This window comes from Gorilla gorilla, chromosome 14, assembly GCF_029281585.2.
Source record: "Gorilla gorilla gorilla isolate KB3781 chromosome 14, NHGRI_mGorGor1-v2.1_pri, whole genome shotgun sequence".
NCBI lineage: Eukaryota > Metazoa > Chordata > Mammalia > Primates > Hominidae > Gorilla > Gorilla gorilla.
Window position 1 is genome coordinate 46,104,354 of NC_073238.2, and position 21,604 is coordinate 46,125,957.

Below are 21,604 nucleotides of genomic sequence, written 5' to 3' on the forward strand. Positions count from 1 at the left end.
CCAGAAAGTCTGATGTGATAGTTCCAAGGTGGGTCCCGGGGATGTGCTCTTTTTATAAGCATCCTTGGGGACTTGGATGCTTGGACTCTACTGTGAAAACTACTGCCTTGAAGTGCATGCATGGCTTTCCCATTTTGTCTCCACACACTCTCCATGACATCCTCTACCTCTCCCTACATCTTCCATCCTCCACCCATGTTGGATCACTTCCTGACTCCTGAAAGTGTCACTGAATTCCAAGCATCTGTGGTTCAGATCATTTTTTACACCCACCTGAGAAGCTGTTCTTCTTTTACCCCACCTAAAATCATCAAGCTTTCTTCAAACACTTCCTAATGTCCCAGGCCAAGACGGATGACTCTTTCCTCTATGTTTTCTCTGCACTTCTATAATAGCACCTGTTTGATTGTTTCCTTGTTTGTATCTAGTTGCTACTCTAAATGTAAGCTTCTTTACAAAAAGAGCTAAGTCATAGTTATTTGTAACTCCCACATAACCATCAGCAGTTCCAGAGTATCAAAAGAGATCATTTTTGTTTGACTCTTAGTTAGGCAACTGTATATCTGTTTTAACATCTTCTCTGGCTCAGAAAAATACTCTGGACTCTTAAAGATTCATTTCTTCTGATTTTAACAGGTCTCTCTTCCATATTTTATAGAGTCACTTTCTTAGGATTCTGTCTGGATCGGACAGTCCTATTATATTTAATTCTAAACTTGCAATTTCTTCTGCAAAAATAGTCTTGTAGAAGAACATATTAAAAGCGTGTGAACTTATTCAAGATTATCTGGGCAGATACTGAGTGGACAATATTGTCTTGGTTGGAATGCAAAATAAATCAAAGATGCAAGACTTGACCTCGAAAAGTGTAGTTGGATAAACAAGAGACCACGTATATGAAGCAAGTGGCAATCACAGAAGCATGAAGAGTAGAAGTGTACAAAGAGTATCTAGAGCAAGGGAAATTAACCAAATTAGATATGAAAGCCAGGTTGGGAATGTGTTGGAGAGAGGGTAAGAGGAAATTCCAGATAGGAACTGGACGAGCAAAGTGTTACATGTCTGTAAGTGTTGGAAACCGTATCCATTTGGCTGACTCATACGGCACTGTTGTGTAACAAGTTATCAGGTTGGTTAAATTGGATTCATATTTTCTGTTACATCAAATGGGATGATGATAATTGTGAGGAGTAATAAGTCTGTCATTTACTTCCAAAGTAATTGCTTTGGGTTTTCATTGTCGTCAACAGGGATCTGTCTAGCAATATGATAACGGAGCTATCACCTCACCTTTTTAAAGACTTGAAGCTTCTACAAAAGCTGTAAGTTCTACTTCTCACCATAACCAGATTTAAAGGGCAATATTTTGAGCTTTCAAAATAATAATACCTTCAAACTTCTTTTCCTCTCTCATCTAATGGTAAAAAAAAAAAGGAACCTGTCATCCAATCCTCTTATGTATCTTCACAAGAACCAGTTTGAAAGTCTTAAACAACTTCAGTCTCTGTAAGTGAAATATTACAATTATATTGATTATAATTTTAGTGGATGTACTTAGAGACACATTTATTTTTAAATGGGTATTTTGCACACAGGAGCATGCATTTCAGACAATTGTGAGTATCACAGATCCCATCGAGTACATACTGAATGACAAATAAGCCTCATTATTTACCATTCGACATGTATGAAGTCCATTTCTGTACTTGAAGAAGGTTTCAGGAATGTCCTTCTTGAAAACTGGGTTCATGTGGCAAAATCTCATCCTACAGTTTTCACAAAGAATTAAATTTGCAATAGTTTTGTTTCTAAAAGTTTGGTTAAAACAAATTATGTAAGACTTGCCTGCTTTTCCCCTTTGCCCTTTCCTACAAGGATCGACTTGATATTAGTGTACAGTGCATTGTTTTACTTTTAAATAAGTTTTTAAAAAACTGTCCCACAAATATGCACACTCAGAAAATTAATGTACAGTATTTTTACATTTCAACCATATTAAGTTTCAGTGGTATCAAGAACTCTGCCACTTTTCCTTTGAACTTCATGATTTCTTTCCAATGGATGGCAATTGCTGGCTAAAGGTTGTTTGTTTTCACACAGACAGCAGACTACGTTGCCTGACTGCAGCCTAAAGCATTTCCTCCTTTAATTCCAAAGACCAATTCTTAGTATCATCTTTTATTCTTGCTAGTTTTCTATCAGAAATTAATGCAAGATTTAGGTTTCTCTCTTACCAGATATTAGTGAGCATCCACTGATGAAAAAGATCTGGTCCCTATTCTTAAGAAGCCATAATATTAAACATATATGTTTATTTTTTAAAATATAAGGACAGACCTGAGGATGTGGACAGCATGATTCTTCTCTTTGCTTACCGCATACTGCATTTCTGAAAGCCAAAATACCAAGTGACTACATAATGCCTTCCTGAAAGTCAAAGTAGTAATTATTTATTACATACTTTTCTTTATTCATTTCTACTTTTTTTCTTTAGGGTCTTTCTTTCTTTCTTTTTTTTTGAGACAGAGTCTCGCCCTGTCGCCCAGGCTGGAGTGCAATGGCACAAGCTTGGCTCACTGCAACCTCTGCCTCCCGGCTTCAAGCAATTCTCCTGCCTCAGCCTCCCAAGTAGCTGGGATTACAGGCGAATGCCACCATGCCAGGCTACTTTTTTTGTATTTTAGTAGAGACAGGGTTTCATTGTGTTGCCCAGGCTGGTCTCAAACTCCTGAGCTCAGGCAATTCACCTGCCTTGGCCTCCCATAGTGCTAGGATTATAGGCGTGAGCCACCATGCCTGCCCAGTCTTTCTTTTTTTCCTGCGATTCATTTACCCATTTATTTCACAAACATATCTTAGCCACCAACTTACACAAAGCATTGTTTTAGCACTTGGGATACAGTGGCCCCTGCTCTTCAGGATGCTATAGGTTATTAATCAAATAATCACAGAATCCACATAAAGCTAAAACTGTGTAAGTCAAGGACAGAGCCAGAGAGAAAATAAAAAGGAAAATTAAACTTTTAGAAAGGGCTTAGAGTCTCCTGCTAGAGGGGCCACGCAATTACTCAGTAGTATAACAGCTTTCCCAGATTTCATTTTTGACTTCCAAAAAGCAAGAACTCCTTGGGCAAAGGAAAACTCAGAACCATGTTGAGAAATCTTTATTCAGATTAGTCAAAAAGAAAGCAAGTGAGAATCAGACATACTTCAAAATAAACATTAAAAGCAAAAGGCCTCTGTCTTTTTAGATTGTCTCTCTCCATCTGCTTCCTGAGAACATGGCAGCTCTTAATTCATACCATCCTAAAGAGATCTTCAAAGTGTCCACATTTGTAGAAGCAAGCATTGAGGTCAACTAAGAGAACAGGAGTGATCCTTGGATCCCTTTGAGGACATTTTATGGGGCCTGAAGGATTTAAAGGAATTTAATTAAATTTAATTTAAATTTAATTAAAGGAATTCTAAGACATACCACTGGTGTCTTAGAAGACTCCTGAATTGGAGTTCCTCTTGCTACCTTCATGGTTTTCCATCCTAAAGACACATAGGCCAGGAAGAAATGATCATATTTAAATCCAGATTCTCACAAAACTCACTTCAGTGATGCTCTCCGGTTGGAAAGATCATCTCCTGAATTAAACCCTCTAATTCCTATGGCATTACTTATATTAATAAAATCAAACTACAGAGCCAATTTCATAATACACGAATCACCACTGCCATTCTTAAATCAAAGAAATGAATGAATATGTTCTATTAGAATGTAATTCTGCATGTGAAATGACACAATCAGCGCCAAACTGCAGGAGGCATAAATAGAAACAGCCATTTTCTAAAATAGTGTACTGTAAAACTTTCATTCTAATCTGCATTGGTAACATAAGATCTTGAAGCATTATATTTCGGATATGATGAAGAATGCAATTATTAAAACGTTTCATCTTAACACCATTAAACCTATCGTGTGTATTTTCCAGAGACCTGGAAAGGATAGAGATTCCAAATATAAACACACGAATGTTTCAACCCATGAAGAATCTTTCTCACATGTACGTACGTATAAAAAATGGAGGAGGAAGCATGGTAAAATGTTTCAAATTATCTCCTGTAAACTGTCTAATGTATCACTGCAATGTGTTTCTGTGCAACAAAAGTCATTTTATTGAGAACTTTTTAATTTTGTCACCTTTGGTCCCTGTTCAAATAGAGTTCAATATTATGATGTGCCGACATGAATGACCCTTCTCTCTGGAAACACGCTGTTTATCCAATTGAGGCCCAATAAGAGATCAGGGTACCAGAATGCCACATATTACACAAGATGAAGTCACTGGCTAAATGGTACTCAGGCGACCTGGAAACATTAATTCACCTCTCATGAATGAGCAGTCGGCTGCTCTAAGATTTGAGCCCTTAGGAAGAAAGGTGCTATATAAATTCCAGGTGTTGTTACTGTTACTAAGTGCACTACAAAATGGAGGTAATTAATCTTTATAGTAGTTTTTGATAAGTCACTTTAGTATATTTGGCTAAAGTGCACTGTGTAAGTTGTGTTAATATATGTGTTCATAATTATTTCTTTATCAACTGTGTAATCTATGTGTTCATGATTTCAAAAATTAACCATTGTTATCTACAAAAATAGGGAGGATTCAATGTAAGATTACAAGTTGGGTGCAGCAAGTGGATGAAATGGTGGCTGTGAAGGTGCTCTTTTGGGAGAACATTTTGTTTATGTCTGTGCAGTAGGTGTGATTACTAAAAGACAAGTGTTTGATGCATTTCCACATGGTTTTGTTCATTTTCTTCTGTGGCACTATTAGATAAATGTTTAATGAGGGTATCATTTCCTTGTTGTAGGCAGGATATGGGGTCTTCTTAGAATAGAGAAATTCAAACTATTTAGAACTTGATGGAGAAACTGCTGTGTTAAATATAGACCTCAGGCCAAGGTCAAGAACAGGTCAACAATTAAGAGAAAACACATTAGCTTAGTTACTTCCCTACTAAGTAACCTACTTACTCTTCTTTCATATTCCTTGTCCTTTATTTATTGAAACATCCCCACCTTGTCACCCCAATCCCTTTCACCTGACAACGAGTAGTGTGGTCACAGTGCAAGGGGGCCCTGAACCACTGAGAGATGCTAGATGGTTCTATCTGAACATAGCAGACATAATGGAATCCTAAAAGGACCAAGAAGTCAAGCCATGTGTGTGCCAGGGACTCCAGGGAAGGAGAAGAAAAGAGAGTTCATTATAGTTCAGGTTCCTTTAATTGGATGCCAGATATTAGGAAGCTGAACTGTAAGCTACTTGAAGGCAAGAATTGCCTCCTGTTTCTCTTCCTGACACACCCAGTGCTAAATTATTCATCATCCACTTGCTGATCCGAGAAGTATTTGTTGAGTACCTACACGTGCCAGGCACTGCGTTAGACACCAGGGACATGATGATGAACAAAAGAGAGGATGTCTGTGCCTGAGAGCTTCCATTTAGCTTTGGGAACCAGAGAGTAAAGGAGCAAGTGAGTAAATAGTGAATAAGTGCTACAAATTTAAATAAAGCAAGGTAAGGGATAGAAGGAGGATTGAGGATTACCACTGAGGTGGGGTGGATGGAAGTTGGAGTGAAGTGACATTTGAGCAGACCTGAACGGAGGGAGAAAGCAGCCCTGGCAGTATCCAGGGGAAGAATCTTCCAGGCAGGGGCATAAGAAAAAGCAAAGCTCTGAGTAGGGCATGAGCATGGCTTGTCTGAGGGTGTGTGTCTGGGTGGAGTAAGCATTGCAGGGTAAGAGGCGAGGTGGTGTAGGCAGCCAGGGGTCTGATGCCAGGCAGCCTTGGTCTAGAAACTGAATTGAGAAATAACAAAAAATGAATTAAACTGACAGCAAAGAGCAGAAAAGTGAACTGAAAGAAGTAGCAAACGAATAAAAATAGAGTAAGTTTTATGAGAGAAAATTCTAAACACACAGGTTTGAGGGATGGCAATGGCCAAATGACCTCACCAATTCCAGCACTTCCAGATGCCTTGTGCCCAGAGATCCCAACTCCACTGACCACAAACAAACTTATTTTCCCATAGAAACTAACTCCTTCCAGACCCTGGTAAGAAATCTGTGTTTAAGGCAGCTGCTTCTCTTCCCAGATCCAGTGAGAATGCATTTTCCTAGTGTCAGAGGTCCTCCCTTCCTGCCAGTGTCAGGGAAGAGGAGGCTAGTTAAAGTCAGTAGACCTCGGTGTTTAAAACTCAGGACAAGACAGAAATGTTCTAGGTGAGCGACAACAGGCTTTTCCCATCCCAAGCCCAAGCCCCTGAAAGTTTGCTGGAGATCACTTTGACAAGGATAGTCCACTTTTCATAATACCTTACAGAATAATCAATAAACCAATGTGACCGGGGAACATAGAGCCCCTGAGATTTCAAATTTTCATGTCCTCCCAAACTCTCATCATCCAAGTTACTGAATTCCTATGTTCTTTAGATTCCTCATCTTTAAAAGAATACCTCCTAGTGTTTCATGAGGAACTCTTTAATTATATAAACACTACTAAACAAAAATAAACAAACCTAGTGAAGTTGTATACCTAGCATGGAGTTGCAGCCCCGATAGGACTGCAACTGTAGGTTCTGTATCATTGCTGCAAAGTGACACTTTTTTTCCCTTTGACTTTAGTTATTTCAAAAACTTTCGATACTGCTCCTATGCTCCCCATGTCCGAATATGTATGCCCTTGACGGACGGCATTTCTTCATTGGAGGACCTCTTGGCTAACAATATCCTCAGAATATTTGTCTGGGTTATAGCTTTCATTACCTGCTTTGGAAATCTTTTTGTCATTGGCATGAGATCTTTCATTAAAGCTGAAAATACAACTCACGCTATGTCCATCAAAATCCTTTGTTGTAAGTATGTTTCCAATATAAGTAGATTAAGGATATCTTCTGTGAGTTGTGCACTAGACATATATATGCATTTATTGGCTTTCAACAAATGGCTTTTAATGTGAATTATACATCCTGGGCACATTTTTTTTCTAAATATAGAAGTTCTGGCTCTTTGTGGCTTTGTTTTAGGTTGTATGACCTTACAGTGGCCTGCTCTCAGGAGTATGTCTTGGGAATGGGCTAATAGGGAACCAATGAGCCAAGTGACAGATTATAAAGTTTTGTGGGTGATAAAACTAATCTGAACTTCAATTACAATGATACCTATGCTCATAATGATTCCCTTTATTAGCTATGAAGATACTATATGTTAACTGTTTAACAACTAGTCCTTCCTCCTTCCAGAAAATTCCCATTCCCATTTTTTTAAACTACAAAATAAAAACATAGCGTAGTACTTTAGAAATATTACAGATTTTTAAGCCCACTCACTTCTTGGTACTCAGATGTTTACATTAGTTCATTTGATATAAGATGAAAGGAACTAGATCTAATTAGAAAATTAAAATGCTGGAAATAGACTTAATCAGAAAACTAAAACAGGGACATTGGAAACTGATGACATACACTGTTTCGATTCTTCCACAGGTGCTGATTGCCTGATGGGTGTTTACTTGTTCTTTGTTGGCTTTTTCGATATAAAATACCGAGGGCAGTATCAGAAGTATGCCTTGCTGTGGATGGAGAGCGTGCAGTGCCGCCTCATGGGGTTCTTGGCCATGCTGTCCACCGAAGTCTCTGTTCTGCTACTGACCTACTTGACTTTGGAGAAGTTCCTGGTCATTGTCTTCCCCTTCAGTAACATTCGACCTGGAAAACGGCAGACCTCAGTCATCCTCATTTGCATCTGGATGGTGGGATTTTTAATAGCTGTAATTCCATTTTGGAATAAGGATTATTTTGGAAACTTTTATGGGAAAAATGGAGTATGTTTCCCACTTTATTATGACCAAACAGAAGATATTGGAAGCAAAGGTTATTCTCTTGGAATTTTCCTAGGTAAATTATATTTTTTCATTTCCTGGAAAAACACAATTTTGCTAGAAATACGTTAAATTTCAGCAAAGGTGGATTTGTTTGTTTCAGAAAGTGAGATAATATAGTCAAGACTGTGTCCTTTTTTACAAAAAAAAGTTTTTACTATTATGTTTATTGAAGTTTTATTAAACTTTTTATTAGACAATATTTAGTGTGGAAAATAAAGACATACTAGCAGGATCTCTGGATGATATTTTTATTATCCATAAGATCCTTTGATTTCATGTTTATATGAAATGACTATGAGCTGAAGGAATTCCAGTTTAGTGCCTCATCCTGTAAACCTACCAAGTTATTTAAACTCTTTTTTTTTTTTACAATCTAGTTATGAGTTAAGTAAATAATAATAAAACTCAGGAAACTGACAAGTAAGAGATATCTGAATGGAAATACCAGGAAGGTTTATTGCCTTTGTTAAATGCAGCTGTTAAGTCAGCAATGTAAGGGTGCTTAATAAAGCTCTTTCCTTTCCAGTTTTCTCAATTCCTTCTAATATTGTAAAAGAAGACTCTGTGTTCTTTAGAAATGAATGACAAATTTAGCCCTTTAAAGTTAAAAACACTTTTTTTCTATTTTCTAATATGTATCCCTCCTGCTTAGAATTAAGGCCTTTCCTATATCCTCTCTTTGGGGCGATCTTCTTTTGACTCTCTCTTCTAATCTTTTCTTCCCATCCAAGGAGCCAACAAGCTCTTCTGTCCTTTCTTTTTCTTCAAAATTTGCTTCTGCTGCTGCTCCTTCCAGTCTCTACCCACTGCTGTTGCCTTAGTTGGAAACCTTACTCCCTCAACCCTGAATTATTACCTTATCCCTTACTGATCTCGTAACCTCTGGGACCTTCCCCTTCCTCTCATTTATCTATTCACTACCATTGTTATATTCTCTGACTATCAAAAGGACTGTGTACACCTCCACTCAGAGACCTTCAGTGGCTCCCTAGTACTATCAAGGTCAAGTTTAAATTGGTCACTTAAAACTCATCATGACATGACCCTAACCATCATGCCCAGTTCTTCTCCATTACTCCTTCTCTTCCTCCTCTGAAAAACAGAACATTTAGTTTGCACCACTTTAGTAATACCCCTCACACACTACCCTATTTGGTAGTTATTTGGTCATAGATATGTCATTCCCAGGATCCAGAGTATTATAGGCTGTTCTTTGTATTTCCTTATCATTCATTCCCTCATTACTCCTAACATAGGGGCACTTAATAGAGACTCTCCCTGAAACACACCACACACACACACACACACACACACACACACACACACACACACACACCATGACATGCATTGTTCCAATAGGCATTTATTCAGCACTCACTATAGGCTGTGCACTATATACTATATTAGGTACGGGAGAAACAACAGATCCAGCCTCAAAGGCCTTACAGACCACAGAGGAGGAGGCAGACAAGTCAACATGTCCTCACATCACACACAGGCTGATAAATGCCATCAAGGAAGAGTACAGAATGTTCTAGGAGCCCCAGATCTGAGTAACAGGGAAGGCTTCCCAAAAGAAATGAATTCAAACTGAGGCCCAAAGGATGAGGAGGTATCAGCCAAGCGAAGGCAGAGGAGGGTGGGGTGGGGTCTGTGTTCCAGGAAGACATAGTGGATTCTCAGGCTCAAAGCCAGGGAACAGGGTAAGATGAAGGACTGAAGAAACTCATTTGGTGGAGCATACCATGCAGGCATGGAGCTCGGCCCAAAGGAGTTAAGTATCTGGGATGTATTCCAGATAGACAAAGAGATCGTCACACACACACACAAACACACACTCACAAAATCATCATCATCATCAATTTGCATGAGGAAGAGTCCCAGAGCTCTAAAGTACAATTTTTTTTCTGTTTGAAGAATATAAGAATACAAAATTTTTAATTAATTTTTTATTTGAAAATAGTTTTCATTTTAGAAAAGGTGCAAAGATAGTACAATTTTCCACATACGCCCCACCCGGTTTCCCCTATTGTTAACATCTTTCTTATATTACTATCGTGCATTTAGAGCATACACTTTTTTTTTTTTTTGAGACAGAGTCTTGCCCTGTTTCCCAGGCTGGAGTGCAGTAGTGCCATCTCGGCTCCCTGCAACCTCCGCCTCCCAGGTTCAAGTGACTATTTCGCCTCAGACTCCCAAGTAGCTGGGATTACAGGTGCCCACCACCATGCCCCGCTAATTTTTATATTTTTAGTAGAGTCCAGGTTTCACCACGTTGGCCAGGCTGGTCTCAAACTCCTGACCTCAAGCGATCCGCCCACCTCGGTTTCCCAAAGTGCTGGGATTACAGGTGTGAGTGACCACACCCAGCCTAGAACATACACTTTTGATCCTTTCCGTAAGTCTGCTATCAGAATTTGGGGCAGGGGAGCATTTTCTAACAGAGTGATTATCTTTAATGCTTAACTAAACTTTTTGGAAAGAGGCCTAAGACAACTAGTTTTATAAAATTTTACCGTATGGCTTTATACTATGATTTCATTGAATACGAAATGATTTGGATAAAAATAACAGATCACCTTGAATTTAAAGTATTTTTACCCTAGACTTCACCAATCTTACATACAGTCTAGGTTCAGATTCATATTTTTTAACAACTTTGAAAATATATGCAAGTCTTATTTTCATTGTGAGAAATGAGATGATCACTCAGGATTTTAGCGACAGCAAGAATAAAGCAAAGAGTGACTAAGAAGTCAGCATGAAAGGTAATAGTGATGTTAGGTGGGAATCTTGTCAATATATTTGGGCCCAAAAGAATAATTCACATAGTTGAATTTTTAACTTTTTTCTTTTTTTTTAAATAAAATTAGTCTAAAGGTTCTGAACCACAGTAGTTTAATTTACTATAAGAAACATGAAGAAAAATAAACAAAAATACATTTTTGTTCTATGTGTTATTCTTAAGACCAAAAACATTAGGAATAATGTTTCTCAGACAATTATATTCATGATAAATTCCAAGGTTATTTTATTCATTTATTAAAATTATTTTTATTTATTTTTATTCTTTTATTATTCATGTTTATAGGATAAGAAAATGGGGTTGTTTTTATTTTTTGAGATGTGCATATGATTACAGTAATCCCTTAAGGTTTGAATTTGCAGAGAGCTGAAAACAAAAATAGCTTCTTTTCATGCTTTAAAAGAGCTAGAGTTTACTTCATGATATGCCTAGATCTGAATTTTAGAAGTCTATAATTCCTCATAAGGGTTTATGTATTTGAAATCTCTTTTTCATCTGGTGAACCCAATTTCTTTGTTTTTATTCCCTTGAACCTGGGTTTTACCTAACACCACTGGGCTTATATAAAAGAATGCTTCCTGGAAGTGCCCGTGGAAGAGGCACTGTATGTAACATCTAAGTACAGGTTAAGCATTTGTAATTTGAAAATCCAAAATTTGAAATGCTCTAAAATATGGAACTTCTTGAGCATCAACATGATGCCACAAGTGGAAAATTCCACACCTGAAGCTTTTGCTGTCTGATGGTTCAATGTATGCAAACTTTGTTTCATGCCCAAAATTATTTAAAATATTGTACAAAATTACTTTCAGACTATGTGTATAAGGTGTATATGAAACATAAATAAATTTTGTGTTTAGACTTGGGAACCATTTCCAAGATATATCATTATGAATGTGCAAATATTCCGAAATCCGAAATCCAAAACATTTCTGGTTTCAAACATTTTGGATAAGGGATACTCAACCTGTACCACAGTAATTTTACTGTTGACTTTTACGTCTGAGATGTTAAAAGTGTGCTTTTCCCAACAGGTGTGAACTTGCTGGCTTTTCTCATCATTGTGTTTTCCTATATTACTATGTTCTGTTCCATTCAAAAAACCGCCTTGCAGACCACAGAAGTAAGGAATTGTTTTGGAAGAGAGGTGGCTGTTGCAAATCGTTTCTTTTTTATAGTGTTCTCTGATGCCATCTGCTGGATTCCTGTATTTGTAGTTAAAATCCTTTCCCTCTTCCGGGTGGAAATACCAGGTCAGTCTCTTCTATCATTCCCAAGTATAATACATCGTGCCTTCTTACGTCCTTCTTTTGACAAGGCCAGAGTCTAGGACACGTAATAAATTATCCATAAAAACCTATAATTTCAATACAAAGAGTTATTTCCCTCCATGTTTTATAATCAGTATTATAAAATAGAAACTGAGTAGTGGTGCAATCCAACCAGGAATAATAAAAAGCAGGAGCTACAGAGAAACTAAGTCTGAGTATCTTGCTTCTATCTGAGCAAGACATTGGTTCTTCGCTAGGAGTATGCATAAAGAAATCAAAATATACATGCCCAGGTTCCACCCGGGACTGTTTTGTCTCTAGAGGCTAAAACCTATAGATGGATGTTATGTAAAAATCCCCTGTGATTCTGATGCACACTCATCTGGCTAGAACCACCATTCTATTCCATGGTCCTAGCCATAAAATGTCATGCTGGGCTCTGCGGAGCACGAGATATTTCCTGAAAGAGTCTCCTCCAAAAGGCCAAATTCCCTGAACACACCTCTACTTCAACCAGAGAAAATCACCTTTCCTTAGCAGAATTTCATCTGAAGCCCCTTCTGGAATCTAGAGATCACAGCTATTTAGGGGCCACCACCCAGGGCTTTAACCTAACTCTCAGTAAAATAGTTTGGAATCATCGTCAACCTACTGTTCCAGCCGATAGCAGATCTGCTTGGGAGTTGATCCAAGACAGTAATTGTGTCTTATACATCTTGACTCCTCAGTGTCAAGCACGATGCCTGATACTTTGATAGCCCTTATGAAAGAGTGATGAATGCACAGACGATAAACAGCTGTAACAACCTATGTCCCTCCTGTACACTCCGTTGTGAGGCTATGTCAAATATCTTGCTGCAAAATACCACACCACATTCACAACATCCTCTTAAGCTATCAGTTCTGTCTCCACATGGCACAGATGCTCCTCAGGCCGTGTAGGATACGAAAGTGAAAATTAGGAAGGAGATCAGGTCAGGGCTGAATACTTGGAAGCCTTTGCTGGGTGGTGAGAGAAGAAGCCATAAGAGGGTTTTGTGGGAGGTCATATGGGGAGACCCAGTTGCACGTGAAGAACAGAGATAATTAAATGTTAATAGTCACAGTTGTTCACTTGATGAACAGCCTCCAATCTACTACTGCTACCTGGACATCTCAATTTTACACCCTAACCTTTCAAATTCAGCAGGACAAAAGTGTCCGTTGGCCTCCATTGCTCATGGAACAAAGTCCAAGTGCTGGGGTGAGCATTATAATATTTCTTACCTCCCACCCTCATACACTGTGATCCAGGCCCACTGGAATGATTGGGCTTTGTTTTCTATGCTTTTCTGAGAAGACACCAGCCTTTCCTGAAGCTGTCCCCCCCAGCCTGGATTATACTTTCACCTTCTAAGATTCTAGCCTACTAAACACCACTTCCCATCCTCCAAGGCTCAACCCAAATACTCCCTCTTCTATGGTGCAGTGCCATTTTCGATCTCTTCTCACCCCACTTTCATGCAATCCAGTTGCTTAAACGTCCATGATGGTTTGTTTACACCTCGTTTATTGGCCTCATGTGAACTGCCTCATAGCAACACTATTTCTTAGTGTGTCCATTGTGTCCTTCAGATGATAAGCTTGGGGAGGCGTGTATGTCTTATTCTTCTGTGCATTTTCCACAGTGTTTTTCACATAGTGCTTTTGAGTAAATGATTAGTCAACTAAAGAAGGTGAGCTGGTCCAAGAGTGATGGAATAGGGGATCAGTCTCATCAACCCCCTCCCCACTCCTGTCTCCACACTTTCTTCAAAAAAAAAAAAAAAATGGAGTCTCGCTCTGTTGCCCAGGCTGGAGTGCAGTGGTGTGATCCCAACTGACTGCAACCTCTGCCTCCCTGGTTCAAGCGATTCTCATGCCTCAGCCTCCCCAGTAGTTGGGATTACAGATGTGCACCACCACACCTGGTTAATTTTTGTATTTTTGGTAGAGACGGGGTTTCACCATGTTGGCCAGGCTGGTCTCGAACTCCTGACCCCAAGTGATCTGCCCCCTGCCTTGGCCTCCTGAAGTGCTGGGATTACAAGCATGAACCACCAAGCCTGACCCCGTCTCCACACCTTTTGATGTGCTTTCCCACTTGTAGGGGGACGCAGCCTAGTGTGGTGGAAGAAGGACCCAGCAACAAGTAAGGCAGAGGTCCTGGGTTCCTCTCCTGCCCCTGCCACTGACTTGTTGAGTGATCTCAGGGAGACCATCTCACCTCACCTCAATGAGACTACCTCTAGATGGTCCCTCAAATTCCTGCCTGTTTTAATCTTCTTTGAGGCTTTTTCTGTCTGTATGAGGCCACTAGGACTGCTATAACAAAGGACGTTCAGTTCTGGAGGCTGGAAGTCCAAGATCAAAGTGTCAGCAGGTTTGATTTCTCCTGAGCCCTTCTCATTGCCTCACAGGAGGCGTCCGCTCTGCTGTGTCCTCACATGGCAGCAGGACTCATCATCCTCAGCAAGTCTACGACACCTCAGATCATGATAAGCTTAGTAAATACCCCCATGAAGGGAACTAGAAGAGTAGAACATTGTCTTGTGGAAACATTATTGAGCCACACACCAGTCTTTCTTTACATGTATAGTTCAATAGTCTGAGGTTTGTCTTGAACACCTCAGTGGAACCAGGAAAGATGTCACGATCACAGTTGACAAAGCTTCTTCTCGCTTGCCCAGCTTCCCATGGCGTTGTAAGAAATGCTGCCTTCACTGACCTAAACCAACCCTGTCCCCACCCTCCAAGAAGTCTGGCATTTACTGGTTATGGCATGCCACTGACAGTACCTGGGGTCACCCAAAAGATAGGCCAGAGTTAGCCTATCTCAGAACTCAGCTGCTGCTAATCTTATAAGAAGTCTCATCCCAGCACTTTGGGAGGCCTAGGTGAGCAGATCACGAGATCAGGAGATCGAGACCATCCTGGCTAACACGGTGAAACCCCGTCTCTACTGAAAATATACAAAAAATTAGCCAGGCATGGTGGCAGGTGCCTGTAGTCCCAGCTACTCAGGAGGCTGAGGCAGGAGAATGGCATGAACATAGGAGGTAGAGCTTGCAGTGAGCCGAGATTGTGCCACTGCACTCCAGCCTGGGTGACAGAGCGAGACTCCATTTCAAAAACAAAACAAAACAAAAACAAAAAGAAGTCTCATTCAGAGTGGAACTTAAGTCTATGGCCATACCACCCTGAACATGCCTGATTTCATTCAGAGTGGAACTTACGTGGCCTATTTGCCTTTGCCTAATTGAAAGCAGGCACTATCAGGCATTGTTTTTCTGTGAGATTGGGGTGGGATTCGTGATCACAATTCCCTTTGTGGGCACAACAGAAAAAGGCCACTTATTTTGTTTTTCTTCAATCACTAACTGTTCAGACTGTCTAATTTTTTTTAATTAGGGACAAATAATATAAAACTTAATTTAAGACAGGCTAAAACATAATTTTTTTCTTTCATATTCCTTTCAGTTAAAAAATAAGGACAAGGAAGAGAAGATAGGATAGGAAGAGAGGAAGGTAAATATAGAAAAGGAGAGGAAAGAGATCAAAGGAAAAGAAGAAGGAAGGTCAGATAAGCAGTCAGAGAAGAAATGGAAAAGGAAGAAGACATAGAGAGGAAGAACAGAAAGATACAAGAAATAAGGCAGGGTCAAGAGAAGAACAAAATAACAGTGGCTGAAGGATAAAAAAAAAATATGAGATTGCGAAGGAGGAGAGCAGAGGTTGATGAGAGAAAGCATCACTGGTCTTACTAGCCACCTCTTCACCTGAATGGGGAGTTCCTTGAAATTGTGAAGATGTGAGAGGAAGTAGCGTCCTGTGGTAAGGTCTGAGGATCTCAAGTCTTAGTACCAAAAAAGCACATCAGGAGAGCTGACTCTGGCCCAGCCCGCTGGATTCAGTGAGCAAGTTATCACCAGCCCCCTTTAACAGAGAGAGCAGATGAAGTTGAGGAAGCATAAGTGATTCGCTCACACTCACCTAGCTAAGTATCCGGCCACAGGATTAGGCCACGTGTAAAGGGAAAGATGCATTTCGTGCTAACCAAGCAAATGAAATGATGCTCTCAGGAAGGACACTATCATTCCAAATTTCACCTCACAAAGAACTTCTTGTGACCTCTTTCCCTGAATATTCTATTAGCATTTGTAGGGCTGCACACAAGAGAATTTCATCAAGTTTAGGGGATGCATTCCTCTTTGCTCTTCAAAGCTTATAATAGGATAACAGGATAACCAGAACACCAGGGCAGGGCAATAAGCTTTGAGAACTGGATGGAGTTAAGACCAAGGTCAGATCTGGCTCCTGGACCAGAAGTTTTGTGAACCTCACTCTACTGACTAAAGATTATTTCTTTATTTTTTTATTTTCCTATAAAGGAAGGTGATAAAATAGGAAAAAATGCATTATATAGCAATTTATAGTTTACAAAATGTTTTCACATATTTCCTGTTAATATCACAATGACCTTCACATTATTTACTGAAACTCAGAAAAGTTAAATCGTTAAGACCTTGAATTCATAGCTTCTGTGTTCTTCCAACAAAGATTTTCCTTCAGGTGAGAGAAAACTTAAAATGTACTATGTCTCCCTCTCATAAATAGCATTGACTGCAAAGTGTTATTTGTATTTTATGTCTATTTAAAACTTCAACTTTTTTTTTCACACTTTGCTTCCTTTTCCAGACACAATGACTTCCTGGATAGTGATTTTTTTCCTTCCAGTTAACAGTGCTTTGAATCCAATCCTCTATACTCTCACAACCAACTTTTTTAAGGACAAGTTGAAACAGCTGCTGCACAAACATCAGAGGAAATCAATTTTCAAAATTAAAAAAAAAAGTTTATCTACATCCATTGTGTGGATAGAGGACTCCTCTTCCCTGAAACTTGGGGTTTTGAACAAAATAACACTTGGAGACAGTATAATGAAACCAGTTTCCTAGCAATCATTTTGGATCACTGGACTTTCAGTGGACTACCTAAAACAGGGGACAGCTTTTGGAAGATGACATCTGCAATGCTTTTCATCTTTACCAACGGCAAGCCTTTCTGCACAGAGAGCACAGCAGAATGGCTCCTGTCGCTGCATTCCAACGGCAGCTGTACTATCTACCAACCGTGCTGAGGACAGCACCAAAGGTTCCTCTCCTCACCCCACATGCCTGAAAAGCGCATGTGAATTCGTATATAGTGGGCTGAGGTGCAGCTGATCTCTAGCTAATCAACACAACCCACCAACAAATGACCACAGGTTGGCACTGTGTGGTCTTTCACATCGGGTTGCACTGTCCACGAAATAGAAACACTCACAACATCTGATTCCCTTGTGGCCATAATAACAGAAATCTAACATCTCTTTCCTTGCTTTTTCAATATCAAATAAAATCATCAGCATCCTGCTGGATTGATAGCAAAGGATTTCCAAAATATTCATCTACCCGAAGTCCTCCTCTGTGAAGGCCGGTGGAGTAGCCACTTTGAAAACAGAACTTCAGACCAGGTTACCATTGTCTAACCTATGACCAGAGAGTCACACTGATGAAGCCTCATACCATTCGCCTTTTGGATTTTATTTAATATCAGAAGAGATGAATTCTTAAGATATTTTTCTGAAGGTTGCCCAGGGCACAAAGCAAATTGGACACTTTCACTGCTAAAAACTATACTTTAATATTCTTAAAGTATAATTTCTTTAGAGCAGTATCCCTATTGCTGGCAAGTTCTGCTTTCATAAAATATGCAGATAAGAAGTGTTAAACGGGATTCAAGAATTATGGTTTTATTTGGGACTGTTTGTATACTCACAATGGTTTTGTTCTCATTGTTTTTAACAAAAAAGCAATGAAGTTTGGGGTTGTTTTTTGAAAATGAAACTGAAAAAATTATATGTGAAAATGAGAATTGGGTAAATAAAATTATATTTTGCTCTTGTCCATATATTAATTTAAGCTTAACAAAGATCATGGATGGGGTTTGTTGACTGTTAAGCATGTTTCTCCTGATAAAGAATACAGCCAGGAAACACAGTGTTTCAGTTCACAAGACACATCCTATATTTTTCTTTCTCTTCCCCTTTTGCCACAGCATGAGGCAGTTACTTAATTTCTTCACTGTTCACTTCATTCTGAGTTCCTTTAATGAGACAAAATGTAAGCAGCTGACTAAGACCACCACAATACCTCCTATTACATATTAAATGGACACCCTTTATCCAGTAGCATCCAGAAGAGAAAGAAATTCAGAGTTTATGGGTCTCAGCCATTCTGGTAATTTACTTGTTATTACTCACTATTGACTAAAATCATAACGTGAGTTCCTTCATTTTGATCGAGTAAGATATTTCTCATGTATAATAAAAGATTTTCATTAGGATTCTAGAAATAATGTTCCCACTCATTGACTATGCTACCCTTTCCTTTATGGCTTTAAATTTTTCTCCATCTTGTTTCTTCAGTATGATGAATTGCTTCCTAACTTGTTTTCCAGGTTTGCTGACATTTTATCAGATGTCTTTGCCAGTCCTTGATCATCTTATGATTTATTTCCTAATACATTTTCTAATACCAGGAGCATAAATAAGGGGTAGACCCTGAGCCTAGGGTATTGTAATTTTAGCACCAATGTGTGTCTCCCGTTCTTGAAAAGCATCATCCGTGGTCCATGAACCAAGTCTTTGGGAACCATGTAAGAGCCTGCACTTTACTGTAGTGCAGTGAGTGGGCATGAGAAGAGGCACACAACCAGATGCTTTGGGGAAGGTGGCAGCTGTATGGAAAAATGGGAGCTCTATGTGGGTCAGCAACATACCAACAAATTGCATGAACTTCATATCTGATAGCTTGGTAATTTATAGTCTTATTCTGTACTGCTCTGCAAATAGAAAACCATTAGAAATATGTATTATTTTAGCAAATAATAGTCTTTAATCTGGATTGAGTGAGAACTTTTGTGCTAGGCCAAGCCTGTTTTCTAAACATGGTATTTCTGTGTGGTTATGAAAATATCACCTGTGTCCATGAACCATTTTCCATGACAATCTAAGCATCAATTAAATGTCACTGCAGAATTTCAGAGGCCACAGACGGTGCCATCTCTGGGTGGGAGAGGGTGTGGGTAAATCATCTGCTCCACGTCCTAACTATGCATCTGTATATGACTGATGTCTTGAAGAGGATAAGAAAAAAATACCCCAAAAAATCAATATGGAGCTTCAGACGAGTGTACAGAAAAAGGGTATGTGTTTTATTTGTGTTAGACATTGATAAGATAGTTTACATAGCTTTGCTTCATCCTAGAGGCTTTTGTTCATAGCTTTCATAGCTTTTTTTCATTCAGTAGGCTATTTCAGAAATTGCAATCGACATAAACTATTCTATCAAAAGAGTTCATGTCCATTGCAATTGCTGAAATGCCTCTTGATGGTCAGGAGCTTCAGGAGAAATGATATTTATTTGAGCTTTATGTACAGGTAGCACTATCACCTTTCCCCAACCCTACCCTACACCCCAGCTCCACAGCTCCATTCAGCAGGTCTCCATGGCATCATGAAGCCACAAAAACAGGCCCATCACCCCAAGGTTTATCTCTTAAGGATGACTCTGCTGCCAGATTGAATTCATATTTGGTGATTTGCTACAGATTTGCTCATGCTACATTTTCAAGACTTATCTCACCCAAGGTAAAGACTTGCCTTACCATCCTCAAGTTAGTAAGCAATACAGAGCTCCCGAGAGTGCACATGATAGAAAGGAGAAACCATAGAGTGTCACCAATCATATCTAATCTATTATTTTATAAATGGCCCAAGGGGAGCTGACAGAAATATATCTTCCAAAATTAACCAGAAATACTTGTAAGGCACATTCCTTTTTCATTGTTTTCAATGTAGCATAAATGGGCACTTACAAAGTTGCCTTACACAACTTCACTCAAGAAACAAAATATTAATTAAAGATAAGAATTTGTATTTCCTTATTCCCTTACCCTGTTGAATAAAGAAAGGGAGAGCCATTACAAAGATCTGCTTATATATTTGCCTGTTTATATGTCAGGTTTTTTTTTTTTTTTTTTTTTTTGAGACGGAGTCTCACCCTGTCGCCCAGGCTGGAGTGCAGTGCCACAATCTCGGCTCACTACAAGCTCCACCTCCTGAGTTCACGCCATTCTCCTGCTTCAGCCTCCTGAGTAGCTGAGACTACAGGTGCCCACCACCACGCTTGGCTAATTTTTTGTATTTTTAGTAGAGATGGGGTTTCACCGTACTAGCTAGGATGGTCTCAATCTCCTGACCTCGTGATCCGCCCGACTCTGCCTCCCAAAGTGCTGGGATTATAAGCGTGAGCCACCGCACCCGGCCTATATATCAGTTTTCTGACATTCTGTTTATGCAGGATGTAAGATGCTATTAAGTAATGATCATTTTCATTTTTGAGCCAGGAAAATTAAATGAAATTAGACTATTCTCCTTTTAAAGGGCTTTTCAGTAGGAGACTTCAAAGTCCTTGAGAAATACTTCCTAAAGCCCTATAAACTAATAGAACCTATTACTCAACGTATTTCATTAGAATTGTCTTCAGGATATTTCCCCACATCCCGCATATGGAAGAAGTAAATTAAAAATGAAGAAATTGGGAAGAATAAGGCCAAGTTACAAAACTGCACATCCAGAAATGTGAACCTTCTGCTGTCTGAAGCCCATGGTGACATTTCTTCCCTCTAAGCAAACTCATAACTGTTTTGAGTTATAAGCTCATAAGTGGCTTCAATATAAGAAAAAATTATTTCTAGACCACCTGAGAATCAATAATGCTTTTACTGGTTTCACAAATTTCTGAATTCGTGATGCTAGGGTGTTTGATTCAGCAATTATTTTTAATGGAAACCATACCCTTTGCTGCTATACACACATTTAAGGTAAGGAAATAAAGGTCAAAAGTCAGGGGGCTGGAGCTGTAGTTTTAGTTCAACCATCAACTGCTTACATGACCTCAGACAAATATCTTTACATCTCTTCCCTTATCTGTAATAGAGTTTCCTTAAGATCAAATCACATAAACAGATGACTGGTCCCCTGCCTGTCAAAATCCGTTTTGTGGATAAAACCACATGCTGAAGGTCCAAGTGGTAAGCATTTAAAAATTTACATCAAGTGCAAAGATCATTCTATTCTCAATTCCCCTGGGATATTACACATTGTTCATGAAGAGTCAATGCAAAGGGCACCAATGTTCAGAAAACCAGTCCTTTGAGGGGAGGCTTACAGGACCCCATTCCGCTGTGAAAAGAAAGCTGAAGCAAACCTCAGACAATGAAGCTTTTCTAAACCATGGCAGCTAACCAAAGAACAACAGTAAGCACCAGGTAAAAATTAGGTAACCTATTGCTAGCAAAATTTAGGAATGCAGAGATCAGGAAGATTAACATGCAATCGTTTTACCACAGATCACAGACTGGTCTCTTCACATAAGTGTAGGTCTACTACTGCCTACATTATTCTCTAAACCAGACGTAAATGCACGGGAATGTCTAGCATGTATGAGTGGGTATGTTCCTGGG

General features: G+C 39.2%; 1 protein-coding gene across 2 annotated transcripts in view; it reads left to right on the forward strand.

Annotated features, from left to right (window-relative positions):
- The window catches only part of RXFP2 (relaxin family peptide receptor 2), a 63,628-nt gene extending 45,653 nt beyond the window's left edge, over positions 1-17,975 (forward strand). For both annotated transcript variants that reach the window (XM_004054346.5, XM_063697243.1), the window contains 7 exons: positions 1,251-1,322; positions 1,435-1,506; positions 3,981-4,052; positions 6,682-6,911; positions 7,542-7,952; positions 11,780-11,998; positions 16,733-17,975. In XM_004054346.5, the coding sequence (XP_004054394.2) occupies positions 1,251-1,322; positions 1,435-1,506; positions 3,981-4,052; positions 6,682-6,911; positions 7,542-7,952; positions 11,780-11,998; positions 16,733-16,992 (1,336 nt within the window). In that variant the 3' untranslated portion in view covers positions 16,993-17,975. The remainder of the gene's footprint in view (positions 1-1,250; positions 1,323-1,434; positions 1,507-3,980; positions 4,053-6,681; positions 6,912-7,541; positions 7,953-11,779; positions 11,999-16,732) is intronic.
- The last annotated feature ends 3,629 nt before the right edge of the window (positions 17,976-21,604 follow it).